Source organism: Eretmochelys imbricata, chromosome 7 (assembly GCF_965152235.1).
Source record: "Eretmochelys imbricata isolate rEreImb1 chromosome 7, rEreImb1.hap1, whole genome shotgun sequence".
NCBI classification, from domain to species: domain Eukaryota; kingdom Metazoa; phylum Chordata; order Testudines; family Cheloniidae; genus Eretmochelys; species Eretmochelys imbricata.
Window position 1 is genome coordinate 122,001,178 of NC_135578.1, and position 26,472 is coordinate 122,027,649.

The 26,472-nt window shown below is 48.6% G+C and overlaps 1 protein-coding gene across 1 annotated transcript; it reads left to right on the forward strand.

The window, feature by feature from the left end:
* Positions 1-1,336: 1,336 nt before the first annotated feature.
* ACTR1A (actin related protein 1A) lies at positions 1,337-24,718 on the forward strand. The gene is made up of 11 exons (XM_077823273.1): positions 1,337-1,468; positions 7,226-7,290; positions 8,007-8,082; positions 9,670-9,795; positions 10,772-10,896; positions 12,845-13,061; positions 15,687-15,779; positions 16,738-16,912; positions 18,614-18,675; positions 19,075-19,115; positions 19,923-24,718. Exons 1-11 carry the CDS (start codon positions 1,421-1,423, stop codon positions 20,023-20,025), a joined length of 1,131 nt encoding a protein of 376 aa, XP_077679399.1. The 5' UTR covers positions 1,337-1,420; the 3' UTR covers positions 20,026-24,718.
* Positions 24,719-26,472: the final 1,754 nt, after the last annotated feature.

Sequence of the window (26,472 nt, forward strand, 5' to 3'; positions counted from 1 at the left end):
GAGGTCCCTTCCAACCCTGATCTTCTGTGATTCTAAGAACAGCTCAGTCAGGGTGGATAGTATTAGAACACCAGCAGCCTTGGCAGCAGAGGATTTTTTCTTAAACCCCTGCCTGTACCCCCAACTTCTCCCATGTCTTGCTCTTATGCCGAGCAAATACAAACAGGTTGTAGGTGTTCAAGATTGGGAACAGAACCCAGGAATCTTATTGTCACTTAGCAACCTTTATGGTTTTTGTTGTTTTAGAATTTCCCACCTTTAATTACATTGCTCCTCTTTTTCCTTTGTATAATTAAATCAGACGCATTTTAAACCATGATTTATCGACAGTCTAACCAAGACTTTTGCCTGCATACAACACACAGTGAAGGACCGGTCTACACTAGAAATTGGAACCAGGGCCCCGATCCTGCAAAGTCTTGTGCATGTGCTTAAGTTTATACACTGTGAATGGTCCCAAAAGTAGGGCCCTACCAAATTCATGGCCATGAAAAACGCATCACGGACTCTGAAATCTGGTCTTTTGTGTGCTTTTACCCTACACGACACAGGTTTCACAGGGGAGACCAGGGTTTCCAAAACTGGGGTCCTGACTCAAACGGGAGTTGCGGGGGATGGGGAGGGTCACCAGGTTATTTTAGGGGGAGTTGCAGTGTTGCCACCCTTCAGAGCTGGGTGCCGGGCCAACAGCTGTCACTTTTCGGCCGCCCAGCTCTGAAGACAGCGCTCTGCCAGCAGCAGTGCAGAAGTAAGGGTGGCAATACCAGACCAGGCCATGCTTACTTCTGCACTGCTGCTGGAGGTGGCTCTGCCTTCAGAGCTGGGCTTCTGGCCTGCAACTGCCACTCTCCAAGCAGTTACTTTTTTTGAGTTAATCATGTGAGTTAACTGCCATTAATCAACCGCTGTACTTATTAGCAAATAAAAACAGTTGCTAAGAGATTAGAAGATGATCCTATCAAGCCCTGACTAAGGCTATGTCTACACTGGCACTTTTGTCGGCAAAACTTTTGTCATCAAGGTGTGAAGAAAACACACCCCGACTGGCAAAAGTTTCATCGCCAAAAGCACCGGTGTGGACAGCACTGTGTCGGCGGGAGAAGCTCTTAGTTTTGCCTACATAAGGGGTAGTGCAGAGGAGGCCTAAGTCTCTCTGGTCACTTATCCGGGTGAACATAAGGCCATGTCTACACTACAGGGGTGTCTGGCAAAACAGACCCCGCCCCCCCACGTCAGAACCCGCCCACAGACTACAATTCCCAAGAAGCCCCGGGCCTCCCCTCCCGTACAGACTACAGTTCCCAGCATGCAGCGCTCATAACTCGCACAGCGCCCAAGCTGCCCTGCGCTCCCTTTCCGCGCATGCGCCCCGCAGCCCGGGCTGTCGCTCCCTGGCTGGCGGCTGCGGCGAGTCCCCGCCATGGAGTCTTACGATGTGATCGCGAACCAGCCCGTGGTGATAGATAACGTGAGTCCGGGCCCGGACCCCTCAGGCCGGCACCAGGGAAGGGAGGGGGGGGGAAGACACGGCCAGCACGATCCCTTTGTCACCGGGGCCCCGCCCTGCCGCTCCCTTTCCCCGGGCGAGTCCCCTCAGCCCCGCCCCGTCCTGATTTCGGGCCCTCCCAGACGCAGCGACGGGTCAACCGAACTCAGGACACGCCCTCCTTCCCGGTTTTTCATTGGCTCCCGCGCCTGTCAATCACCGAGGACGGATCATCCGAACCTGCTGGTTCGACCGGTCTCACCTCCACGGTGGTGCCCAGGCACGGAAGTGTTTTGATGGCCTGATTGGCTCTCTCGGCTGTCACTCGCATGGGGTGCCCTGTCCCTTTGCTAAACCTGACGAGCCCCGCCCCTGAGGAATGTACCTGCAGTGATTGGCTACCGTGGCTGTCTGTCATAGGTAGAGGCTGGGATCCCATCAGGTTCCATGGTCCATTGCCCTGCCAGGACATCTGTGGCTAGTCTGGGCAGGTTTGGGGTGAAGGCTCTGCCCTCACCAGGCACCCAGCATGCATTGCTGAAGTGCCCAGCAGGACGTGGAGCCTCTCGGACACAGCCCCCAGCACGCACTGCTCCATCTTGAGATCAGAGGGTATGCCCTCTTCCTGGGGATAACCGCTCCCAGAGTGCACTGCTTCATCTCCAGACCAGTGAGAAGTGCGGCTCATGGGGATGACGTGACTGTTCCCATAATACGCTGCACTGCCTTGAATTTAACAGTCGGGGCATGGCCTGCAGAGATGATGGGTTCTAGCACATGGCCCTTCTCGTTGATCCAGAACTTTAATCTCTGTGGGAGACACCTCAGTATTCTAGATGAGGTCGGCTACATGCCTTAGTGAAGTACTTCAGAGCCCCATGCAGACAGCAATTTCGTTAGCTCTGATCCGCAGGGCCTCCCAACAACAAGGACTATTCAGTAAAGGATGAGAGAAGGAGGGGGATGGTTTAGAGGCAACCTGATTTGTTACAATGGGTCACACACTCGGTCTCCTCCCTTCAGCCCCTTGATGCCAATATTCCAAACAAATTTTACTGTTCACTTGTCAAATGAGGGGATCCTGCCTGGGCTTTCATTGTTCTCCATCACCTTTAACAAAAGGATTCAGGAATAATAAATGGGCTTGCTTGGCTTGCAGCTCTGAACAGCTCTGTTTTCTTGTACCTTGCAACTTTAGCCCTTCTAGGATCACACTTGGACATCCTAGCATGTCTGCCCTTATATTCGGTGATTCCTAATTCCCTCTTATTGCATTTTCACTGTCAATCCCAATTGCCACCTGGAAATCCACCCATGTCTTGAACTCTTTCATACCAATGTGCCTTTCCCAGTAACTAATTCCAAATATATTTCAGTGGTGTGACTTGTATGTGTCCGGATGGAAGGCATGACTCTTGTTTCACTCTTCGGGAGACATCTCAAATTTCCTGTGGCTCCTGCCGTACTTTGTATGGCTGGCTTTTACACCCACAGTTGATGCGTCTCTTTAGGATCGAGGAGAAATGCTGTCTAGAAGTTAGACCAAGGGTTTGACTTGGTAGGCCTGGTTTCTTTTCCTTGTAGAGAGATTTTCCTGAACTGCAATACCATATCTTAACCCTTCAAACTTTGAAACCTGATCCAGACAGTTTGGTTCCCCTCTCCCTATTCTCCCACTAACTCTGTGTGACCTTGGGCAGGCTGCTTAACCTCTCAGTGCTTTAGTTTTTTCATCAGTAAAATGGGAATAGTGGTGCTTACCCACCTTGGCAAAAAGCTTGTGATCTCCTAGGATGAAAACCATGGGGGAAATGCAAAGGAAATGTTATTAGAACTTAGCGCTAATAATCTGCAGACACTGCTTGGGGTCGAGCAAGGTATAAAGAGGCATATTAGCATATCTGGTTTCACTTTGTTCCTGACTAGTTAAATTGAGATTTTTCCTGGTATATGTGAGAGAAATAATTGAGAAATTTATGTTGTGAGATCAGCATTTTTCACTGGCAAGGCTCCCATATCAGGATCTTACAGTGACATTGCAATTTTGGAGCTGTCCGTGAGTGATAGAGGAAAGTGCTAGGAGAGAGAAAGTGGAAACAGTGCAGACAATATACTACTGTTCTGCACTTCTTTGTAGTGCCTTTCATCAGAGAGTCTCAAAGGGCTTTACAAAGTTGGGTATTATCCCTGTTTTAGGCATGTAAAATGAGGCAGTGAGACTCGAGAACAGATCCAGAGAGTCCCGATTCCAGTCCTGCTGTTACCACTAGTAATACCTACTCTTACCTATTACTGTTATTTATTGCCAGTTGAAAACTCATGTTTACAGCACCGGGCTTCTGTTGTACAAAGCTGGAGGTTGGGGTTGCTGCACAATGCTGGCTTAACACTGCCTCCTTTTCCCATAAGTAATTTGTAAATTACTTGAATCCCCGTTCTGCAATGAGTGCCATGTGGGCAGATTGCTGCACCCCCATGGAGCCTCGCCAAAATCAGTGGATGGGTGGCCTTGGTGAACATAAATGAAACCAGTCGAGGTGAAGGGCCAGATTCATCACTGGCCTCGGCAAGGGCAACTCCACTGACCTCTGTGTAGTCGTCCCTACTTGCATGAGGCCTGACCTGAGAGAGGAGAATCAAATGTGTCTTTGTAATCTGAATGTTGTTGTTTTCCACAGCTGATACCGCACTACTGGATATTGTTTCTTTGACTGAATTTCTTTTTTATGCTCTTGATGTTAGCAAAAGAATATCTACCAAAATGGAAGTGAAAGTGGTGGAATGTGTTATTTCCATAGAGAGTGAGAACAGAGCAGATTTCATCTGTCGGTGAATTCCATGTTTATTCGGATTGTAAACCCATTCAGGGTTAGTGAATCAGTTTTGTAGTCCACTACAAAGCTGGTGAAAAGGGTGTGCTTGTGCTCCCAAAGTTTAGATATTGTAAATAAAATATATTTTCACTGACTTTAAAACAATCTTTAGGGTTTTTTTCCCATATGTAAAATGCAAAACCAATCAGGATAACTGATAAAGGAAGCTTGATAGATCTTTTTAAATCTGTTTTAATAAATTTTAATATGCTTTTGGTGTGCAGTGTTGTTGTAGCCAGGGGGGAGGTCATATGTTTTTGCTGTACTTAAAATTGCTTCCACCACATTCCTTGAAATGAACTTCATTCCAGGGCAACATAACTCCCCAGAATATTTATTTTAAAACCATGATTCTTGACCTGGCAATGTCCCTTTAACCACTTAAATTCTTTTCTGTGTGGATCTGTTGGGACAGTGAGCAAAGATTAAATCGATTCACCTACCTAGTGCACACAAGTGTACCTTTGTTTAGAAAGATTAAAGCGTTTTACAGGGAAACTAAATAGACTGGAAAGCATTGTCAACTCTCATAATAGAGAGATGGCTAACAATTGCGATTGGATTAGTGCCTGGTACTGCTGCATTTGGGCCAAGTCCTGCAGGCTCGTGTGTTCCACTGAAGTCCAATTTATGTTTTTGAGGAACAAATAATCTCAACTGATTTTGAAGTTTAATAAGTAAGTTAAAAATGCATCCCTTGCTGGGAACCTCTCAGTGTTAAATAGGAGCATCATTGTTCTCCTGCAGCTGCTTCCCTGGAGCCAGGCATGCTGGCAGTATATTGAATTATTATCGAGACTCAAATATTAAATAAGAACTGTCTTTGGAGGAGGTTGCCTTACTGTATTTATTTATTCTGCTCTTTGCTACGGTGAATATCAAAGAATGAAATTGTGTATTGCCAAGCATATATTAAAGCTGTTGCCTAGGAAACTCAAGACTGTGTTTTGTAGACTAGAATAATGGCTTTGCTCTAAAACGGGTGGTCAGAAAAGAGTCCACGTCAAGCTGACCCGTCTCTTATTTCACAGATCATTTCTGTCTGTGAGTAGGTTAGTGCAGCCATCCGAGAAAGTTATGGGCCATCAAGCAGGAGTCTACTCTGGGTCTCACAGAACGTCTTAACTGTGCTCTGATGGCAGGATGGGGATGACTCACAGTGCTCCAGCATGGGTTGGGGGGTAGGGCACTGGCCTAGGAGGCAAGACCTGAGTATTAATCCTAGTCTGCCCCTTATTGGCTGAGTGTATTGGGGCGAATCAGTTTGTCGGCCTTCCTGTCTGTAACGTGACGACAGAGATACTAACCCGCCTTTTGGGGGTGCTGTGAGCTCTGTGGGTGAACAGCACCATTGGTTGTCTGGGATCCTGTGTGGCAGGTAGAACAATCCTCTTGACCTGTAAACCAAGAAGCCGTGCTGTGGAGTCACTGAAGGTGAATAGAGAACCCCATTATTAGAATCGATTGGCTTCAGCATGCATCAGATGCCTCACTCCACTCTCATCTTTTAATTGCATGCCTTTCCACGAAGGCGCTCGTTTTCAGTGTCCTGAGTGAGTAAATCTTGATTATCTCCAGAGAGAGCATGTGAGAGTCTGTTGTTTATACTAAAAACCGGGGAGTTTCCCTGAGATCACTCTTTGTTTCAAGATGGCGCTCCTATAGAAAGGGGAAGAGGAAGCGGAGGAGGGGAGAGGATCTGCAGTAATTGTGGTAGGCAGCCACATTCCCAGGATGTATCCTGAAAATATCCATGAGGATTTGCTGTTTGGTCTGAGAGATTTCTGCAGCTCCAGGAGGTCAGCTGCCCAGCCCAATTGTTACCAAAGATTCAAAGTGCTCAATTTTTAACTACTCTACATGCTGCTCCTGTGGGGTTTTGCTGCTTTGAATAGTGCCTCCCTGCCTCTCTCTCTCTCTCTCTCAAAAAGAAAATCTCCCGTCCTTGTTGTATCCAGCCTCTTCTCACTGGCTTCCTCTTGAATCCGATCCAAGCTCCTTATTGCATCCAAAGCCCTGTGCAATTTAGCTCCCACATTGCTCTCTGCTCTTGTTTCCTTTTGCTCCCTACTTGTCCCCGTAGCTCTGCCGAGGCTGCGCACCTATTATTGTTGGCCCCAGTCATGGCCCAGGACCCCACTGTGCTAAATGCTGTATAGCCACAGAACTAAAAGTCTGTCCCTGCCCCAAAGGGCACACCCCCTTAGCTTCTTCTCCCAGCCTCAACTCCAGTCTGTTTTCCATGTGGTTCTCCCCTTAATACTCCTCCCTGGCTCAGTCAGCCACGCCTCCATCCTTTCCTCCAGATCCCATCTTCAGGCACAGGTCTTCTGAAAGGCCTGTGAACCCTCCTCCTGCCCTTCTAAGACACGAAGGTCAGATTAGACCGGCAGCCTGTTGGAGTGGAGGCCTCTTTTTCTGTGTCTGTTGAGCCCATAGCATACTTCTGATGCTAAACAGGTGACAATGTTCGGGTCTAAAATAATCTGCTGTATGAAGCAGACTCCACGTTGTGGGACTGCTGTGTGCACCCGTGTGACGGCCGAGAGGAGCTGAGACTTTTTGCGGATGTTCCTCAGCCTTCACACTCCAGGCCTGCACAGCAAGCTGTTGTCAGTGGAGGGTGGAAAATACTCCCACCTGGGCACACTGCAAAGCACATCTTCTTGAGGAAGAGCTTGTCTGGTTTTCGATCGTCTGTGCGGGGGGCTTTCTTCGTGTGGGGTCGAAGTGGGGGCTGTTCGTACTCCATTTAACATGCTACTTGTTTTTAAATTGTTGTGAGCACAAGTGCCATGTGACTGATGTGCAGAATTATTCAATATTATTTATTTGTTTTTCACACACTTCTCTGTTCCTCCCACAGGGCTCGGGTGTGATCAAAGCAGGTTTTGCAGGTGACCAGATACCGAAGTACTGTTTTCCAAACTAGTAAGTACCCTAGTAACTCTGGTGGGGTTTTTTAGTTGCTCTGAGTATCCCAGACCATTTGCAGCCTACATAGAAGGGAGGAATGGTCTTGTGGTTGGGAATCTGAAGAAGTAGGTTTTATCTCTGGCTCTGTCACTGGGATAATACTCACCTTCCAGAGGTGTCCTGGAGCGGAGTTCAGTAATGTTAAATGCTCTGAGATTGCCTGAAGTTGCTAAAAAACGTGCAAAGGATAATTACGTATCGCTTTAGTCAAGTCCCGTGGGCTTCCAGTAACTGGTTGTAGTTGTAGAACTATAGAGAGACCAAAGGTGGAATTAATTTAACCCCAGTACAATGGTCACCCTGCTCTTAGACAACGGAGGTACTCTGGAAAACTGAGAAAACAAAAGCAGGATGGGTAAAAAAATACTTTTTTATATTTATTCTGAGTCCAGTTCTATCATCTTTACTGCTGTAAAATGGCCGTGGATGTCAATGGGAGCTTTAGCTGAGAAAGGACTCCAGGCTCCGGATTCCTGGGCACCACTGACAGCTGTTAGCTCACCAGACTCACTCTTTCCCAGGGGTGTACGTGTGCTCACCCAGGTGAAGGAGTCCCTCGCACCATTGCTAGCAATAGCTTCTCAGGGAATAGAGAAGCACTGACTAGTTAATGCTCAGGTATGTATACTGTCTTGCATGAGACTCACCAATACTTGTAACCTCCATTGTAGCGTGGGCCGACCAAAGCACGTTCGTGTCATGGCTGGTGCTTTAGAAGGGGACATTTTCATCGGGCCAAAGGCAGAGGTAAGAGTGCCTGTTTATCAGGGATCCCCATGTGTCTGGGTGTCGGCTCCGTGGGGATGTCGTAGTTCCCAGCTGAGAAGGCTTGCGGTGCTCGTGGAGGGCCATGTTTCCACTGAAAGTGGAAGAGCTGCGAAGGGGAGTAGTCTAGACTTTCCAGTCCAGGTGCTGCCTGCAGCAAGCTGATGTTCGTGCCCTTCCCCGGGGCGGTAGTGTTCGTTGTTGCAGCTAAACACGTTTTATATTAGCTCAGCACCTGCGGTCCCTGTTCTCTGCGCCCGTAGAAGGGTACTGTTTCTTTTAGACAACATCCCTGTCAAAAGGGACATAAAACTAATGTCCTGATCAGATATGATTGTTACGGAGTCCATAGCCCTTTCCTAGAGTGGGATTTCCACCCCCCAGTGTCCTGGCTTGATTCCAGTTGGACAATTACATCCTCCCTCCCTAATCTCCCCTGCAGTTTTGAATTGGATACAACATACATTGACTGCTGTGGAGTGTTAAACAACTGCCGTCCTTCTCCCCAGAGGTGGCTGCATTTTAGTGGGGCGAGATGGGATTCTGTAACAGGTTCCTATCTCTCTGTCACTGGGTATAGTTGTGCCTCAGTTTCCGCTCCAGATCTGTGTTTCAGCCTCCCACTCTGAGCTGCAGTCTCTCTCTTGTCGTAGGCCGGTTGATCTTTTTTATAAGTTCTTTGACCCTCTGGCCACAGCAAGAGAGTCTTCCTTGGGCTAAATGCTTCCATCCTTCACACATCCAACTTCACCCGCTGTTGATGCAGGGCTGATCAGTGCCAGTAGCCGTCCTTTCCTCCAGCAACTGCCCCTGTTGATGCGCAGGGTGCAGGTGAGTTTCGTTCTACCCTGCCTGGACACCCCTGTTGCAGGCCCCAGAAACAAGAAGCTAGCCCATAGTCTTCTCCATCACTCACTTCACTCTTCTCTGGGTCCTCCTATTTCTGGCCTTTCTCTAGCCAGCTCACAGTTCCTTCTTGCGCTGCATCCCCATCTCTCATGGTCGAGAACCTTAAATACCAGATCTTGCTTTGCTTCTGGTTTCCATAACCTGAGCAAGAAGATTGCCATATATAGTCCTGTCTTGCCCAGCACATGGTCCCATGAATCCCTCCAGACTACGGCCCCCTTAACAATCCTATCTGTGGCTGAACTTGGCCTATAGACTCTCCTAAAAGGTCAGTGCACGCCCCCATTAGAGCTTCCTATCATGCATAAACTAGAGAAGCCAACGTACCAGTTATGGATATTTGTATATCAGTTTGTGAAGACTGTAGGGATGGAAGGTGCTGTATAAATACAGGATCTGAATGTGCTGTCAGTATAAAAAGACCTTATTTATAACCTGGGAATACTGTGCAAAAGGAGTTTGTCGTTAATTGACAGTCCTGGCCTTTTAAAATTCCTCCTATCCTTTTCAATTAAATACAAACATTCAGTGTTTTTCCTTGGAACTTACAGCAAGCAGATGCATCTGTAAGAGGAGCAGTGTCACTAGAAATGGGCAGTGAGGAATATGTTTGGAAATCTCACTGAAAGGCATGTTATGTTGTCTTTTCTATGTGGCTAGGAGCACAGAGGTCTGCTCTCGATCAGATATCCCATGGAACATGGCATAGTGAAGGACTGGAATGACATGGAGCGCATCTGGCAGTATGTGTATTCAAAAGACCAGCTTCAGACTTTCTCAGAAGAGGTGAGATTCCACGCAGACCCAGGGCTTTGTTGCTAAGTGTGTCAGCTATGAGGTAGATCTGGCACCTTTCCTTTGCTTTTCCCTGCAGAAGCTCTAAATGTACCGGTTCATTAATCAAAATTATTGCTTCACATTAGACCTCAGCCAAGAAGTATGCAAGCAGAATGACCTTGTGGCTAATCTGATACCGTAGCTTTACTGATGATCCAGCATTCAGGCCCCGCACTCACATTCTCCCCAATGCAGTATTCCATTATTTCTGAGCTAGGCCGGGTGCTCCTAATCGTTCCTGTTCTGCTTTATCCGCTCACCAAATGTTTACTAATGAGATTGTTTGAAAGGAAGGAGGAGTAAACCCTGTGCACTCAACCTGGAGAGAGAAAGAAATAAAATAGGGCAGCCTCTGCAAGATGTCCGCGAAATGGCTCTGGAAGTGGCTTAGAAGCGTTTCTGCAGCATGGTGATGAACTGAAGCCTGCAGCCCCTAGTCAGGGCCTGTGTTTTAAAGGCAGCCCTGCTGGAAACTTAATGATGTGACTTCTGAGTGGACAGATAGGGAAAAGATCCATTTGGTCACAGCAGGATAGTCCCCTATAGTCTGTTCCCCAGGGCTCTGTCTAACTTAGCTTGAAATGGCCCAAGTCCTGAAGATTCTCCAGCCCTTCCAGTCGGAGACTATTCCACAGCCTCTGAGATCTCACTGGTTGGCAGTGTTCCCTCATTCCTTAACTTCATCCCACGTCGCTATTTATATCCCTGCGGTGCCTAAAGTGTACGAATAAACAGAGTTATTCTGGAACACGTTTCCAATCATGCCCCCTGCCCCCCACCCCCAATCCGTATGGACACTCGCAGCCTGCGGGGGGGACAGAGCCCCACTCCTACCTCTAGCTGGGATAGAGCGTTCCCAGCTGCAGTGGTTCAGAGCCCCAGAATGAACCCCTCTGCTGAGTTCTGTTTGTCTCTATTAAACCAGCATCCTGTGCTCCTGACGGAGGCTCCCCTGAACCCACGTAAGAACCGAGAGCGAGCTGCTGAGGTTTTCTTTGAGACCTTCAATGTGCCAGCACTTTTTATCTCCATGCAAGCGGTACTCAGCCTGTAAGTTTCTTCCCCTTTCTCTGCACAGCCTGAGCAGAAGGGCAGAAATAAGACTCAAGTGAGGTTGTCCTGAAAGCCAGCCATTGCTTTGGAGGATGACTATTTAAATGGGGACTGCTTTGCCCTTCCCAAAACCACAGGGGCGTTTGGGTCAAGCTCTGATGTTTGCAGCTTTGTCCCATGTGTAATTCTGATGTTCACCTCCTGGAAGGACGTAGAAATACACCAGCTAGTAGGCTTTTTTTTAAAAAAAATCTCTCCAGTCATTGCTAGTGTAACAAGGTCCACCACACTCAAATCCCTGTAAAAGCCACAGTCTGCAACTTGAAAAGGAGTACTTGTGGCACCTTAGAGACTAACCAATTTATTTGAGCATAAGCTTTCGTGAGCTACAGCTCACTTCATCGGATGCATAGAATGGAACATATAGTAAGAAGATATATATATATACAGACAGAGAAGGTGGAAGTTGCCATACAAACTGTAAGAGGCTATTTAGTTAAGATGGGATATTATCAGCAGGAGAGAAAAACTTCTGTAGTGCTAATCAAGATGGCCCATTTAGACAGTTGACAAGAAGGTGTGAGGATACTTAACATGGGGAAATAGATTGAATATGTGTAATGACCCAGCCACTCCCAGTAGGGGTCAGTTCAGCTCCACTTGTGGGAGTGCTGGTATAAACAGGTTTCAGAGTAACAGCCGTGTTAGTCTGTATTCGCAAAAAGAAAAGGAGTACTTGTGGCACCTTAGAGACTAACCAATTTATTTGAGCATGAGCTTTCGTGAGCTACAGCTCACTTCATCACTTCATCTGATGAAGTGAGCTGTAGCTCACGAAAGCTCATGCTCAAATAAATTGGTTAGTCTCTAAGGTGCCACAAGTACTCCTTTTCTTTCTGGTATAAACAGGGGCAAGGATTTCGTTGGCATTTGTAATTTTACCACCATGTCCTCTAGGTCTGCCTGCAGTAGTGGTTCGTGGTCTTTAAAATGCTGGTGGTTGCTGGTGCCTTGACTAAATTAGTGCCCCATGGTTGTTACCGTTGGGGCGGGGGGGGTAAACGGTTGGTGGCAATGGTGGAGGAAAGGCTAGAGTATCCAAAGCAGTACCTCTCGCCCGCTGGCCTGGCATCGCAGCCATATTGTGCCCGCTGTGGAAAGCTCCGGGCTCGTGCTGCGTACCAGCTGTACTCTCTAGGCAACGTGAGGCACCCGAGCTGGCCGACATAACGATTCCTGCCCCTTCAGCAGTGTTAGACTGTGGCATTTTGGGAGATGGCATGAGCAGGGAACTGTGTGTGACTGGCTGGCTAAAAGAAGGATTTGCAGAGTTCATCTGCAAGGACTTCTGTCCTGGTCTTTACCAAGCCATATTAAACCAACGGAGGCTTTATAAAATGGCTGTATTTTGTGCGCTGTCCAGTTTCAAATGGATCAGCTAGTGACCCTGGGATTAATCCTATTTCTTTTCAAATCCTTCCCTTTTTTATTAGTAACCCACTAGATTGTTAAATGCATTTTTTAACTCTAATATAGTATTCTTCATTCTGGTCATTTACTTCCTGCATTTCGCTTATGAAACTGGACTGATCAATTTTACTTTCTCACTTTACCAACGTTTACATATATTGATTATAACTACTTATTTTGATCCATAGTGCATTTTGTAAAACGTGATTTAAAAACAATCACCCCAAATCCTGCATCAAGGCCTAAATTAAACAGAGTTCCTCAGAACTGAAAAAACTTTACTTAAAAAAAAAAGTAGAAATGCCCATTTCAGAAATAAGTTGAATTATTCTGCAGTTACTTGATTCTCTCTCATTGCTTTATGATTTGTCTGTAGTGTAAACATGGCATCCCTTGGGCCAGGTACAAGTTCAAGTGACACTTACGAAATGTGCTGCCTGTCACTCAGATACGATCTTTCCCTCCTTTGTTGCAGTTATGCTACAGGGAGAACCACGGGGGTGGTGCTGGACTCCGGGGACGGCGTTACCCATGCGGTTCCTATTTACGAAGGGTTTGCCATGCCTCACTCCATTATGCGGATCGATATTGCTGGCCGCGATGTATCCCGCTTCCTTCGCCTCTATCTCCGGAAAGAAGGCTATGACTTCCACACGTCATCAGAGTTCGAGATCGTCAAAACCATCAAAGAGGTGCCCTGCTGTCTGTGATTGGTCTAGGGGTGATTTCTGCAGTGATGAGCCAAGGAGTCTATGAAATGGGGTGCAGATCCTTAAGGGCCAGCTCCTTGATGGCAGTCTTGGCAGCGGGGCCCCTAAAAACTGAATAGGCCATTGAGTCAGAACTCCCCTCTGGTTCCGACAGAGGCTCTCTTCATGTCGGGGCGGAGACACGGAGGCCGGTCAGCTTGGGGGACGCTCGCATTGCCCGTGCCTGTACTGTACCGGTGGTGCAGATAAATGCAGAACTCCAGTCCCAGGGCTGGCAGGGCGGCACCTTCCATTAGCACTAAAGTCAGCTTCTGAGGAAAAAGGACGAGTTAAATCCGTGCCGGATCTGAATGAGAAGTGTGAAATCTTCCATAGTCCACTGTTCACAACGATAACATTTAAAATGCAGTGGCCAAATTAGAGACACTCTTCTTAGGAGCCCCGACCTAAACAGTATTTTGTGATCATTTGCGGCAAAGTCTCTCACAAATATGCACACTCCAGGAAGTAAACAAACCAGAGCCATCTTGGCTACTGTTGTGTTAGAAACACGGAGGAAGGCAGCTCATCTCTGCCAAAGAAGAGGACAAAACTGAGGTGGGGGGGAGGGGGAGGAAGGAAGATGAATATTTTAACTACAAGAGTGACTGATTCTTAGGGTAGCTTTGCCTCTCTCTTTGGATCTCGCCCAGCAGTTTCGTACACGCACAGGGCTCCCACTGATTGATTGCAATGGGGGCTTTGCCTCTCTAGGTGCTGAGCTACTGGAGTGACTAGCATAGAAATGCTCATAAATGCGTACAGGCATTCAGACTGCAGGATCAGTCCGGTAGTGATTAGAGCCCTTGAATTTCTGACTCTCGTTGCTGAGTAGTGACATCTGGTGGATAGCTGCCACACTGCCTAATCCCTTCGCATAATTGTGCTGTCCAGTTGGTTTAAGACTGATGATGCGTGTGCCTGGTCACAGTCTCTGATCTCCTGCCAGCAAGAGAGTGAGAGAAGATAAAAAAGGTGCTCGTGGCTTGGGAGTCAAATTCAAATGCTTCGATTGCTAAGTGAGCGGCACCCACACGTGGTCACTGCTGCAGCCGAGTGACTTCAGCCGAATGCACAAAGCTCTGGAGGTGTGAGGCTTGTAGGTGGTTGTTCTGTTAGCTGTGGTGGCGTTGTTTCTGTTTTGTGAGTGCTGATTATAAGAGAGGAAGGGCTGACGTTTCCGTGGCTAGAGAGAAATATAGAAGATTCTCTTCAGCTCTTCACAAGTGACTAGGAAACATCCTGTAGCTTCCATGCCTTGCAAGATGCCAGGCTTGGTAGGATGGGGAAAAGTGAGAAACATACGTGCTTCCAAATCGGTGGTATATTGCACCTTGGAAACACTCGTACAAATGGCCAGAGTCCTTGGTGCGCTTTGCCTCTTAGAAAAAAAACAACGAAACCGCCTGTATTGTGATCTCTGCTCTAGCTCTCGGGCTCACCCATCTCCCAGGAAAGTGTTGACTTTCTGAACCTTACCCTTCTGAAAGCTGAGCTCCAGAACAAAAATGGAGATGAGCCCAGACTTGTATGGTGAACCTCCTCACTAGCGAAGCTGGGGGAGTGGAGAGTTAGCACATATAAGAGCTTTAAATTTGCTTTCCCTCACCCCCCGCCCCCCAGTATTTCCTGGTTCACTGAAGAGATGCCAGAATTCATCGTTCTCCAACAAATATCAAGGGTTGCAGTGAGATTTCTGCTATTGGTTTTCACCAAGGCAGCAGGCAGTGCTGCAAGCTCATGATTATATCATAAGCTTTACTGTTTGATTTCCTTGAAGACCCAGGTTGTGGAGACAAGGAATAAATATGAGAATCTCTACTTACCTTTTTTTTTTTTTTTTTAAATGAAAGTTTGCAGCCCTTCTGGTTGTGGAGAAAACCTGAGTGTGACCTAAAGGCTTAAAACCAGGAGGAAAAATAAAAAAGAAACCCTAATTTATTATTTGTCATGTGATATATAAACCAGTAATGATTTTTTTTGGTGCCTGACATGATTTTTGAAGGACTGGGGTTGGCGGTACTGAGGTGCTGATGATTTCCGAGAGAATCGTTTTAAAAGGATTTTTAACTTGCTTCAGCCTGGTCAGCAAGGACAGTAGCAGTGGATTTCTGGGCTTAGCTCTTTCGGTTTTTTATTCTTTGCATTTTGACTTTCACGCTGTTTCCTTCCTAACTAGCTTGTGGAGTTGCCTGGCAAGCATTTCCATCTCTCTGATACGTGTGTCCCAAAAAGGGACCAAGTCAAAATAGCAAAGCTTCTTGCAGAACAAAAAGGTCACAACATTTCTATTTGAAAGTATCTGAATATTTTTGTTTCCCCATGAAGCCCTATAGGGGCGAAGCTGCCAGGAGTCTTCGGTGCACCATGGGAAATGTAGTGCAACTAGAGAGTGGGGGCCAGAATGAGGTACCTCAGTGGCTCAGGGTAGACTAACAAATGTTTCAGTTCAGATTGATCTGAAATATTTGTTTGTCCCAACAGAAGGTTCTGCTAAAAATTGCTCTCTTCCCAGAGGAAAACCATTTGGTTAGGAGCCCTGCTCATCTGCCTGCGTTCCCTTTGCAGCGTGCCTGTTACCTGTCAATAAACCCACAGAAGGACGAGACGTTAGAAACCGAGAAAGCCCAGTACTACCTGCCAGATGGAAGCACTATTGAGGTGCGTAAGGACAAATATTAAGTTATTCTTCATAAGAAGCTCAGTGTTAATAGAACGTCCTGGCCCTCTCACTGCAGGGGCCTGGGAGATCTTGATAGAAATCTCTTGCTAAAATGTAGTTGCAGTGGGGACAGGATTGCTCTTGTAAATGGTTAGAATAGTTCCTTATTGATTTCTTTCTAAAGACCTACAGTGATTGAACCAATTCATAAATGGTTTCTGATAAATATAGCTTCCCCCTGAGGATCGCTGCACACCCGTAACTCATTGAAATCCCAGTGGTCCAGAAACACGTGCTGTTCCTGGCTAATGGCACACGGCTTGCTGTTAAATCAGTGACACGGAGACCTCAAGTGCAGGGGTCTGCACTAGCAGGTTCTGATGCAGGATCAGGGACAGGGTGAATGGGTCTCGGCGTACTGCAAATCCTGCAGCAACCTGTAGATGGGGTTTATCTTCTCTAACAGCACAGAAAGAAAACCTAAAGGTGAAACCTTCCGGATGAGGACGGGAGGGAGTATGGTTTTTTTTTTTCCCCTAGTGCACCAGACTTGGAATTAGGAGGTCTGGATTCTGCTCCAAGCGCTGCTGCTCATTTACTGTGGGGCTAGGAGCAAGTTGCTTCCTCAGTTTCCCCTCTTCCCCCCTCTATAAAATGGGAGGTAATAATTTACTTAGTACTTCAGTGGCATGTCGGAGCTTGCTTCATGTTCATGAAATGTTTGGATCTGTGAAGCTACATGGGTTATTGTGTGTGAAAGGGAGCCGCCCATCAGCCTTGTGTTCGTCCTCAGGATGTTAATGATGTCACACAAGCATCTGGTAGGTCAGAGAGACTCTTTGTAACTCGCTGATGTTTCGGTCATTGAAGGGTTAAGCGGCTCTGCGATACGGGCGTAGGCCACACTCCTGCTTGGCGCGCCCTGGAAGCTAACCTGGTCCCTCGTGTCGTTTGCAGATCGGCCCTGCCCGTTTCCGAGCCCCCGAGTTACTGTTCCGGCCTGACCTGATTGGAGAAGAGTGCGAGGGGCTGCACGAGGTGTTGGTGTTCGCTGTTCAGAAATCTGACATGGACCTGAGGCGAACGCTCTTCTCCAACATTGTGCTCTCCGGGGGCTCCACGCTCTTCAAAGGTCTCTTTGCCTTCCGACAGGGCACGACGCCCTGAGCCAGGGCTCCTGACCCAGCCGGATTGCCCCAGACACCACTGGGGGTGGGGGGGTGAGGTCATGGAATCCTAGGAAAGCCCTGTTAGCTCCTCCAGCTGCTCTCAAAGGGCCAGGGCAGGAGCGAGGCTTTGTCCAGCTTAGCAATGGAGACATCAACACTCCCCTGGGAAGACGATGCCACAGCCTGAGACGTTATTCCTTTCTCCAAAACTTCTGCCGACATCCAGTCTCCTCCCGTTACTCCTCGTCATCCCCCGAGATAATCCCTCCCCTGCTTGGAATTGCCTCTCAAGCTTCTGTAGACTTTTGGCATCCGGCTCCCACACGTGTCGTTGATGCTCTCCCCTTGCTATCCTGTCCTTCCCCTTCTGCCATCATCATTTTGCCTAAGAAAGCACTGAACAGCCAGGCTCTTTCTGCTCTTCCATCGCACCGTTTTAGGGCAGTTTCTTTATTAAATCCCTAGAAAGCTGGTGCACATCCTGAGGTTCCCTTAGGTCTCTGCTTTGGTGGCAGGGCTGTTGAAATCCCCCCAGGCGTGAACTGAGCATGTGCAACGATTGTAGCCGCATCCACGACTGGATGTCCCTGCCCACCGTAGAACGGGGGCGATAAGAGAAGGATGTAGAGGGAGAGATTGTTCTTAAAGCCAAGGTGTGTGTTACACTCTGAGACGATGCTAATGGAACAACTAGCTCCTAGCTGTAATAGAAATCCCAAGATCTCTGACGTTCCAGCAGGAGTCAAGGTAAATCCACTTCTCATATAGATGAGTCTCTCCTGGGCCCTCCCGATCCGTGCTTTCCGGGGGTCACTCACGACCACTTCCTCAGTGCAGGCCTCCCTGAAAGTCCCTCAGAAGCAGAGTCTGTGTTATAAAGGCCACAGACTTCTTCCACTTCCCAGCATGCTTTGCAATGAAATGAGTGACAGCCAGGCTCGCCTTTCTCCCCTCTCTGCTCTGAGGGAATCAGACATGCTCATGGGGCTTACTCCTTCCATGTTGTGGCAGGGCTGCTCTGCACCATGGCATGAGTCCACCCCTCTGGTAAGAGGATGAAACTCTCCAGGACCTGCTTCCTGGTCCTCCACCCCCATCTGGTAGCACTGGAGGGACAGGAATTGAGGGGGGAAGGGTGCGCCTACGCAACCTTCTCTGAGCTTTGTGGTTGGGAGACTCAACCAGATAGAAACAGGAGGTCAAGCCTACCTAGCTCTTCTGAGACTTCTCCTTTCTCCCCAGGGACAGCTTGTCTTCTCACTTGCCCGGATAAAGCCATTCCACCAATCCCGGCCAGGAACGGTGACCTTTGGAGGGAGTAGGTTGGCTAGGAGGGTGAATCCAGTTATTACTAGCACTAATCTTGGTTAGTGTGTAGGGACCAACCAAGGTCAGGGCCCAGTGTACTAGATGCTGTAAAAATACAGAGTGGGACCGCTCTAAATTATACAAAGCCCCTACATCTGTCGTATCAGGATCTTCTTTCCGGTTATGCTCTGTGGGCTCCCCAAGCCTGCCAAGGACTATGGGAAGGGACTTTATAGGCTTGGGCTCAAGGGCCGTTCCCCGCAGTATTTTGTGCAGAGCGTTGCTGCATCCCCAATAACTGATTGGGGGCCATGATCAGAGGCCCAAACTAAAGGCAAGTTTCCTTTTCTGTGCAGGCTTTGGAGACAGGCTCTTGAGTGAAGTGAAGAAACTAGCACCCAAGGACGTCAAAATAAGGGTAGGGGCGCTCTCCTCTCAAGGCTTCCTGGCCTGCCTTTCCCCTGCCATGCACCGGCGAGGTTCAGCAGCCTTGAGTCCCTTGGAGACACCAGGCTGAGGGGTCCGCTGTCCTGCCCTTCAAACCAACTCCAGGTTTTCCGGAACAGCCCAGGCACCCTGGTGGTGGCTGCTGTTCCAACTGAAACCCATTTGGGCTGTGGAGAGAGGTGTCCTGCTGGCATGCAGCCCACCTCCAGCATCTCTGGCCATGGTCATCCACTGGCAGTGCAGCTTGATGGCAAAAGCAGTCCCAATGCATGAGTCTGATGGGTGGGAGTGACTGTGCGGGGGAGGTAACTGGGGAGCAGTTTGTATCCTGGGGACAATGTTAATCTGAGTTCCCTGCCTCTCCTTTCAGATATCTGCTCCTCAGGAGAGATTATATTCCACGTGGATCGGGTACGTACTGCAGAGCGACACCATAAAGCACTTTGGCCGCCGAGCCTGGCTTTAACTGTGTAGCTCACTCCTGGGCCCTGCCCGCACTACAGTTAGAGCCAGGGTAGCCCCGACCATATTGGGTCATGTTTTTTGTGAGCAGGGTTGTGGTCTTGTCCCTCATCCTGGGCATGGTCCGTTCATCGTAAAGCCGTGCTGGACTCAGCACACTCATAGGTGCAGCCTCTGCCAAGGAAACACTGCTAACCATGTTATCCTGTTGTGGTCTCCCCAGTCCTCCCAGTCTCACCTCATCCTGCGCCATCCCAGTCAGTGGGAGCAGGCCCTTGGATGGTAGAGCCTGGGGCTGGATTCCCCTCTCATTAATACCAGTTACTTCAGTGGAGTTACTGCTGATTTAGACCAGTAAGTGAGAGGGGAAATCAGGACCATAGGCTCCTATCTGACCGTGCCCATTTAAGGTGCTGTTGAAATAAGAAAAGCCACTTTGCTGGCAACGCCTGTGTTCTGCGACTTGCTGGCTGTTGGTGCAGTTTCAGCTCCCCCATGGACAAAGCATGGATGATGGTGGCTGAAAGCTCAGCGTAACCAGTGTGGGCCTGAAGCGAACGGGGATTCGGTTTGTAAGCTCTTTGGGGCAGGAACTCTCTCCCTGTGTCTGCACAGCGGTTAGCACCCTGGGGTTTTGGCCCCTGCCAGCAGCCTGGAGGTGCTGCCGCAGTCCAGATAACACCGGAGGGAACAAGACCCACACTAGGAGCCATTGGCTTGTCCCGCTGTAGTAACACACTCGCTTGTTCCCCCCAGGGGCTCTATTCTGGCCTCGTTGGACACTTTTAAGAAAATGTGGGTTTCAAAGAAGGAGTACGAAGAAGATGGAGCCCGTGCCATCCACCGAAAAACCTTCTAGCCTGGGACCCGTCCGAAACTCGCTTTTCTGAGTCCGAGTGTCTGTGAGGAGCTGTGTGTGTGTGCGCGTGTGCAAACCGGGCCCTGGAATGTCACGGAGCAAGGAGGAGGAGAAGGATTAGATCACTACTTTTTTTTTTTTTTTTTAAACTGTAGGAGGAAAAATAACCAGGCCCCATTTCTCCGGTATGACCCATTCCCCTTTGACCTTCACTCCTCTTGTGGCCACCTCTCATGCTTAGAAATGGAACAGCTGGACAGAAGGGATCTGACCACTGCAAGTCACGTAGCCTAAGACTCCAAACCCTGGCGTGTCCTTGCCCTACAGCACTCCACAGCACTGGCTGCTTAGCTCTTCGTGGGTGCTCAGCAGCGAGTGTCTCTCACGGGCCAGTTCTTTTTTATTTTTTTTTTTTATTTTATTTTTTTTATACAGAAAAAACACATTGGGAGCAGTTACAACCCCCTCCCCTTTTTTTTTGGTTTTGTTTTTGGTGTGTCTGCGTGTGTGTGTGTAAACTCTTAGCCTGCTCCATGGGTATGGACCACAGCTGCACAGCTGGAGCAACTGCTGATAGGACTTAGTTTGTGTTGCATGGTGTAGGTCACAACCACCCCTCCTCTGCTCTGATTGTACTAGACGGTTATGATCTTAGTCTCTTGTTCACGGACGTTCCTTCTCCTTGTGAGGCAGGTGCCCAGGATGGGTACAAAGGCACTAGTGTGTTTGCTTTGAGAGGTTTACAGGGCCGTGTCCTCTCTCTGTAAGAGAGGAAGCTGCATTTTTCCCCCTTTCTCCCACAGCAGGGTCAAGGAACCATCCATTTTCAGCCAGACAAAACCTCTTCCATTTGATCCGTCCTTGGGCAAAAAAGCACATTGTAACTTTTGAATTATTTTATTTATTGAAATGTTTAATATCTACGTTACTAACAGAGCTGCTGTTTCCAGGGGCAGCGGCTGCCCCTCTGGGTGAGTCTGCTGCTCTCCTTCCAAGACCCTTCAACTGAATTTTCCATTGTTTAATGCTAACACTAATGTTTACAGCACACATGCCTAGCATCGTAGCCAGCTAGTCAACCCCACAATGCTTCTTGCTTACCACTAGAGAGTCAGCGTTCTCTAGGAACGCAGCACGTGAGAGGACAATGAACCGGGTGGTACGTTGGCATCATCATCAGGTGCCTGAGCACTGGCTCTTCATGCCTCTGTAGTGTTACGCGTGGCTAACCCTTCCGGCATGACACCGTGACAGCGTATGGAAGGCCACGTACCTGCTCTGGGTGGGTGTGTTCTGTTCTGAGGGAGCAGCTGGTGCTTTTTACTTCTCAGTGTTTTGTTTTTTAAATGAGGTTGCTGCTGAGAACCAAATATTTTGCCTGGTTTAGCCACTTAAGTATTAGAGGAGAACTCAAGGGAGTTGTGGAGTCAGGGTAGTAGCCTTATCTCTACCTAGAGCCAAGTCTGGGTCTTTGAAAAGAACAAGCTTGGGGTAGGAGGAGGGGAAGGTATTTTAAGTGGGAAAGTAGCATCCTGGAGAAACCCAGAGCTTTTCCTACCTCCTCATGGATTTGCACCTCTAGGGACATGGAGGGGGAGAGGAACCATCCAAAACTTTTTTTTTTTTTTAAAGCACCTGTTTTTATTTTAGATACTACATAGATAGTTGGAGATTTAATCCCTGGATTTAGAATATGCAGTTAGCTTTATTTCTACTATAAAAGCCAGCTGCCTCCATCAGACATGCAACGATGCAAATGCAGACTTTGTGCTTATCATTAAAGGGAAAAAAGTGTTAATGCCTGCTCCTTTAGAAGACCGTCTGGCTAGTGCGTTTTGTTTTTTAAGTAACATGCCTGTGGTAAATCCCTGCTTTGTGTCTTGAAACGGAAGCTGTAAACACCAGTAATTCCTACACGTGCTGTTGCATCCTTTGCTTCACAAGCTCCCCTTCCCCTCTTAACATCATGCCTGCAGCGGTGGTACTGACAGGCTCCAGGACAACTTCTGGCTGGTAGGGCCTGTGCCGAACAGAATCTGGTCGCCCCAGCTCTGCAGGGGAGCGACACGGTGTGGTGGGAGGGATAGAATTTTCTTCTTAGCCTGCCGAGGAATAAATTCCAGGAGGAGGCTGCTCCCGGCTCAATCCCGGTGCCTCTCCTACTGCTTTTGTCAGGGCAGTGTCTGTTTACGCTAGCAAGAACGTGAGTGGGAGTCAGTCTCACCTTCCACCCCCCCAAGAAGAGTGAGGCTGGCAGTACCATGCTGTTGGAAGCTGCTGCAATCGCACCCAGTTGTATTTGTGTATTCAAGTGTCTTAAAATCCAGTTAGGGCAAAACACCCCTTTAGGAACAAAGAAGATAGAGAGGGAGGGGTGCAAGATAGGACCTTTCCAGGGCAGTAGCTCCTGCTACACCAATTTCATTTGTTATACTGCACCAAAACCAGTGCGGCCTCCAGCCAGAGTGGGGCTAGTGCCATTCGTATAGAGGGGCAGCTGCCACCTTTTTAAAATGCACAGAGGCCCAGTATGCCTGAGCCAGACCTTAATGCAGCTGGGGTGTTGAATAAGGTAAGATCAGGGCCCTCCTATCTCAACACTGGTGTAAACTGATAAAGCCTCACTAGGCAGCCTGACACGGCCTCATTAACACCATTGAGCATTTTGGAGGGAGACTTTGGTGACATTAAGGGCTTGTCTACCCGGGCAAGGCTAAAGCGTTGCTGTGGCAGCATTTTAACGTGCCTTGCGTAGTCGCCGCAGAGCGCTGGGAGAGGCCCTAAGACCCACCTCCACGAGAGGTGTTGCTCCCAGCGCTGGGGCACGGTCTACCCTGGTGCTTTCCAGCAACACAACTTGCTGCGCTCGGGGGGTGCTTTTTCCCAGCAGAAAGTTGCAGGGCTGGTAATGGCCAGTGTAGACGAGCCCTAGAGGCTGGCAGCAGTCAGAGAATTTTCTATGGGAAGTCTCCCTTGAGGTCAGGCGCTTTAGGAGTAGCGGGGGGACAGTGGGCAGTAGCCTATAAAATGTTGTCAGCAGCAGTCATGTAGGCTGCAGCTACGCTGTTTGTTATAAAAGCACCGAAGCCTAAAGCAGACAGCACAAGAGAGAGAGCTCTGCAAGGAGGGCCGATTCTCCTAGGCCAGCTGATAAAGTCCATCCCCTGCACCAAGGTAAAAGTGACCAAGGACAGAATTGCAGTGCCCGCTAGCACCAAGTCTCTTTTTGCAGCCTTGTAAGTCAGTTGCTTATTGATTCCCTTTCTGTATCCCATCTGTGCACTCCACTCTGTAGCCTGCCTGCACCAGGTAGATAAAAGTTTGTTCTTAATTCACCTCTGAGCTGTAACAGTCTCCTTCCCTTGCAAGTCTGGCTCACTAGCCTGCTGTGAGGCCATCGGCTGTTGAAGGTCTACGCACTCCCTAAATCTGATTTAACATCCTGATTTAGAGAGTTGCTTTGGAATAGGTCAAGGAGGTGGAGGAGGGTCTCCCTCAGCTGTAAGCAGCTAGTGCTACCTATGGATCCCCCCCCACCCCCTTGCCAATCTGCTGCCTCCCTAGAGAACTAAACTTGAATTTAAAATCTTTGCTATATCATCAGACATGAGCCTAAGAAATTACTGTCTTTTCCAGACACACAAGGAAGAAATAGGCTTATATAATTCCCACAGGTCTTAGCTGCTCATGTTTTGATCACCGCTTCTAGAAAATGCTACACATTTATGACAGCTTCAGTAGTTGGCAGTGCAGAGAAAAGGGAAATGAGAGGATTAGACACCACGCTTTAATTTGCATGCAGGCAAATTCTACGTGGCCCCCATCCATTTGTTTGCATGACTTGCAGCACATTCGCTTTCTAAAGTGGGAGCAGGTTCAGCCATGCAGGCTGCACCCTGGCCTAGAACTAACCTACTCAAGCTGCAAAGCACCAGAAGGGACCTCTGGCATCAGCCAAAGCTGCCAGATGTGGTTGTAGAAAGCAATGAGATGCAACAGTCCACTTCAGGATAGGGTAGTTTGGGAACATACTTCCATGCAGTGCCAGCTTCCCGCCTGGACGAGGCAGAGAGGCCAGCTATACCGTTGCATCGTCTGTTTGCAGTGCACTACTCAAGCAGTAGCATGTATTATAAAGGCTTAGCCACTAACAGCTGGTGTTGCAAAGGCTCCCCCATTTTCCCTCCCCTCCCCTCCCCACTACTGAACTCATTTCCCCTGCAAATAACTAGTGGGAAACTGGGCTGATGTTTAGCTTCCTACTTATCCCAGTCCTTCTAAGAACAAAGTAATGGTGGTTTGAAGTAAAAGGCCATTGCTGAGGAATAGCAGCTGACACAAAGAGCCTGTTCTGTTGGAAAATAAGCTGTACTTGTATTCACATTGTTGGACAGCATCAGATAGCAGGTGATGCATGGAAGGGAATGACACTGTGTTAAGAACAGCATAGGACAGCTTACAAGTTTGCTGCCTCTTCTCTTGCCTGACCCCATATTCCTTATCCGGACTTGGAGCTAGCAGGAGCAGCAGCTCTGGGCAGGGTTCTGTTTGTAAGCCCCACTCACCAGCCAAAGGCGCTGTCTGCAATCTAGCGTTCGTTCTATCAGCCTGACGCTGTTCCTCGCACACCTCTCCCAACCGTGGTGCCTGCTGGTACCCAACATACCTAAATAAAGCTGTTCATATACAAAAACCTGCATCTCTCTGTCTGCAGAGGGGGGCTGGATGGGCTCTTACACCAATTGCTCTGGAGACAATTTCTTCCCCTGAAGCACTCATGGTCATTTCAGAAGTTACTGTTGTGGGCTGTACACTTACACTCCACAGCATTTGAAGTGGGTAGGACAAAGGGACCAAACAGACAAGTTGAGGGGGAGGAGGGTGACTGACAGACATATTTTTTTAAAAAAAAATCTCCCTCGCCCCAGGCAGCTCGGTAATTTAGAAGTGGGGCATGTAGGAGGAATCCAACTCCGGAGAAGGTAACAGCCTGATGGAACAGTTCACAGCAGGCTACTCCACATGTAAGAATAGGCTGAAAGGACGGGGGCAGACTCCGGTCAGAGCCAACAAATGGGTCTGCAGTTGGAAATTTAAGACTTCGTTTCACAGCATGATAGTTAGCAAGGATTATCGAACAACCTAAGGGACCCCTGCTGAAAGGAAAGATGTGAGCTATGGTTTGAAAGTAATAAAGGTGAAGTCCCAGTAATCACAGCTGGAAGCCAGGCCAGACCAAGTACAAGACAGTGTTTTTACAAGGGACCTATAAACTGGACTTAGTTTCCACCTGGCGCCTGCTCCTATTCTGTGGAGCAGAAGACTGCTGAAGGCCAATGGTTCTAGAACAGAACACACAGGAGCCAGACCAGAAATTACTTCAGAGGATCCCAGCACAGCTTCCCCAGCCCTTGCTTTGCATTTTCATTTCCTGTTTTGTCTGAAGCATCAATGGTGAGGTAGTAGCAGGTGGAGAATGCACTGAAAGTGCCAGCCCTGAACTGTATTTAATTCAATCAGCTCCCTGCCTTGGAGCTGCATGTGAATCATGATCCTGGGCTGCTCCTCAGTCACCTGTGGCTAGTTTTATCTCCGCTTACTCATGCACTGATTTAATTAGAAATGGTCACTGCTCAGCTACAGCTGTTCCATAGGGGGCTGGCCCCCTTCCTACCCTGTCACAGGGTGGCTTTGAGAGGAAGGGAAAGCACTTCCCTTCTGTGTAGAGCATGGAGACAGCAGGGTGCCAAATAGAGGAAAGCTATAGCCAAGGGAGATTAGCCAGCTGAGGGTACAACACTGGGCTTAGGGGTTATCCTTTGCCACAGGGGGCCCACTGGTGTTCACACCAGTTTTGCTCTCATAATTCAGCCGGTGCTACCCTGAAGGCGCTTGTATCCCAAGCTTTAAGATGGTGTCCGGGTCCCACAGCTTTCCCAGAGAACAGACCGCTGCAGGAATGGAGTTGAAGGTGGCTGTGACTCGTTTGGTGCCAGCTGAAGACCAATGTCTGAGCTTTTCTTTGGGAGAACAGACCACTGAGGCGGCAAGGGAGGAAAGCCCAGGAGGAAGGGGAAGTGGTAAAATATCTGAGTAAGTCCTAGTCCTTACACACACACCCCTCTCCCGCTCACAGTGACAGTACTGCGCTCCCTCTCAGTGGGCAGAAGTACACCTGCTCAATGGATTCAGCTACTTTCCACCCAGAGAAGAGAACTGGCCCAGGGGAGTGGCTGCTCCCTCCTTCCAGGTGTACAGCAGAGCAGAAAAGTGACCAGGAGAGCTGACTGGGAGCAGAACCACACCGGAAGGGGGAGCACTGGCTCCGGCCACTAAGTGTTTATTTGCTAGGAAGGGGAATCCGAGCAGATGGAAAAGCCGTATTAACACTGATGGGGAAGGAGCAGGTAAAGCTTTTGTCAGCAGAACCTTACCTCAAAATGTATT

Bases quoted from the DNA above. Each gene is read 5' to 3' on its own strand.
- ACTR1A (XM_077823273.1), top strand. From the start codon at position 1,421: ATGGAGTCTTACGATGTGATCGCGAACCAGCCCGTGGTGATAGATAAC. The intron at 8,083-9,669 runs GTAAGAGTGCCT...CTATGTGGCTAG, and splicing joins TCATCGGGCCAAAGGCAGAG to GAGCACAGAGGTCTGCTCTC. The intron at 10,897-12,844 runs GTAAGTTTCTTC...CCTTTGTTGCAG, and splicing joins ATGCAAGCGGTACTCAGCCT to TTATGCTACAGGGAGAACCA.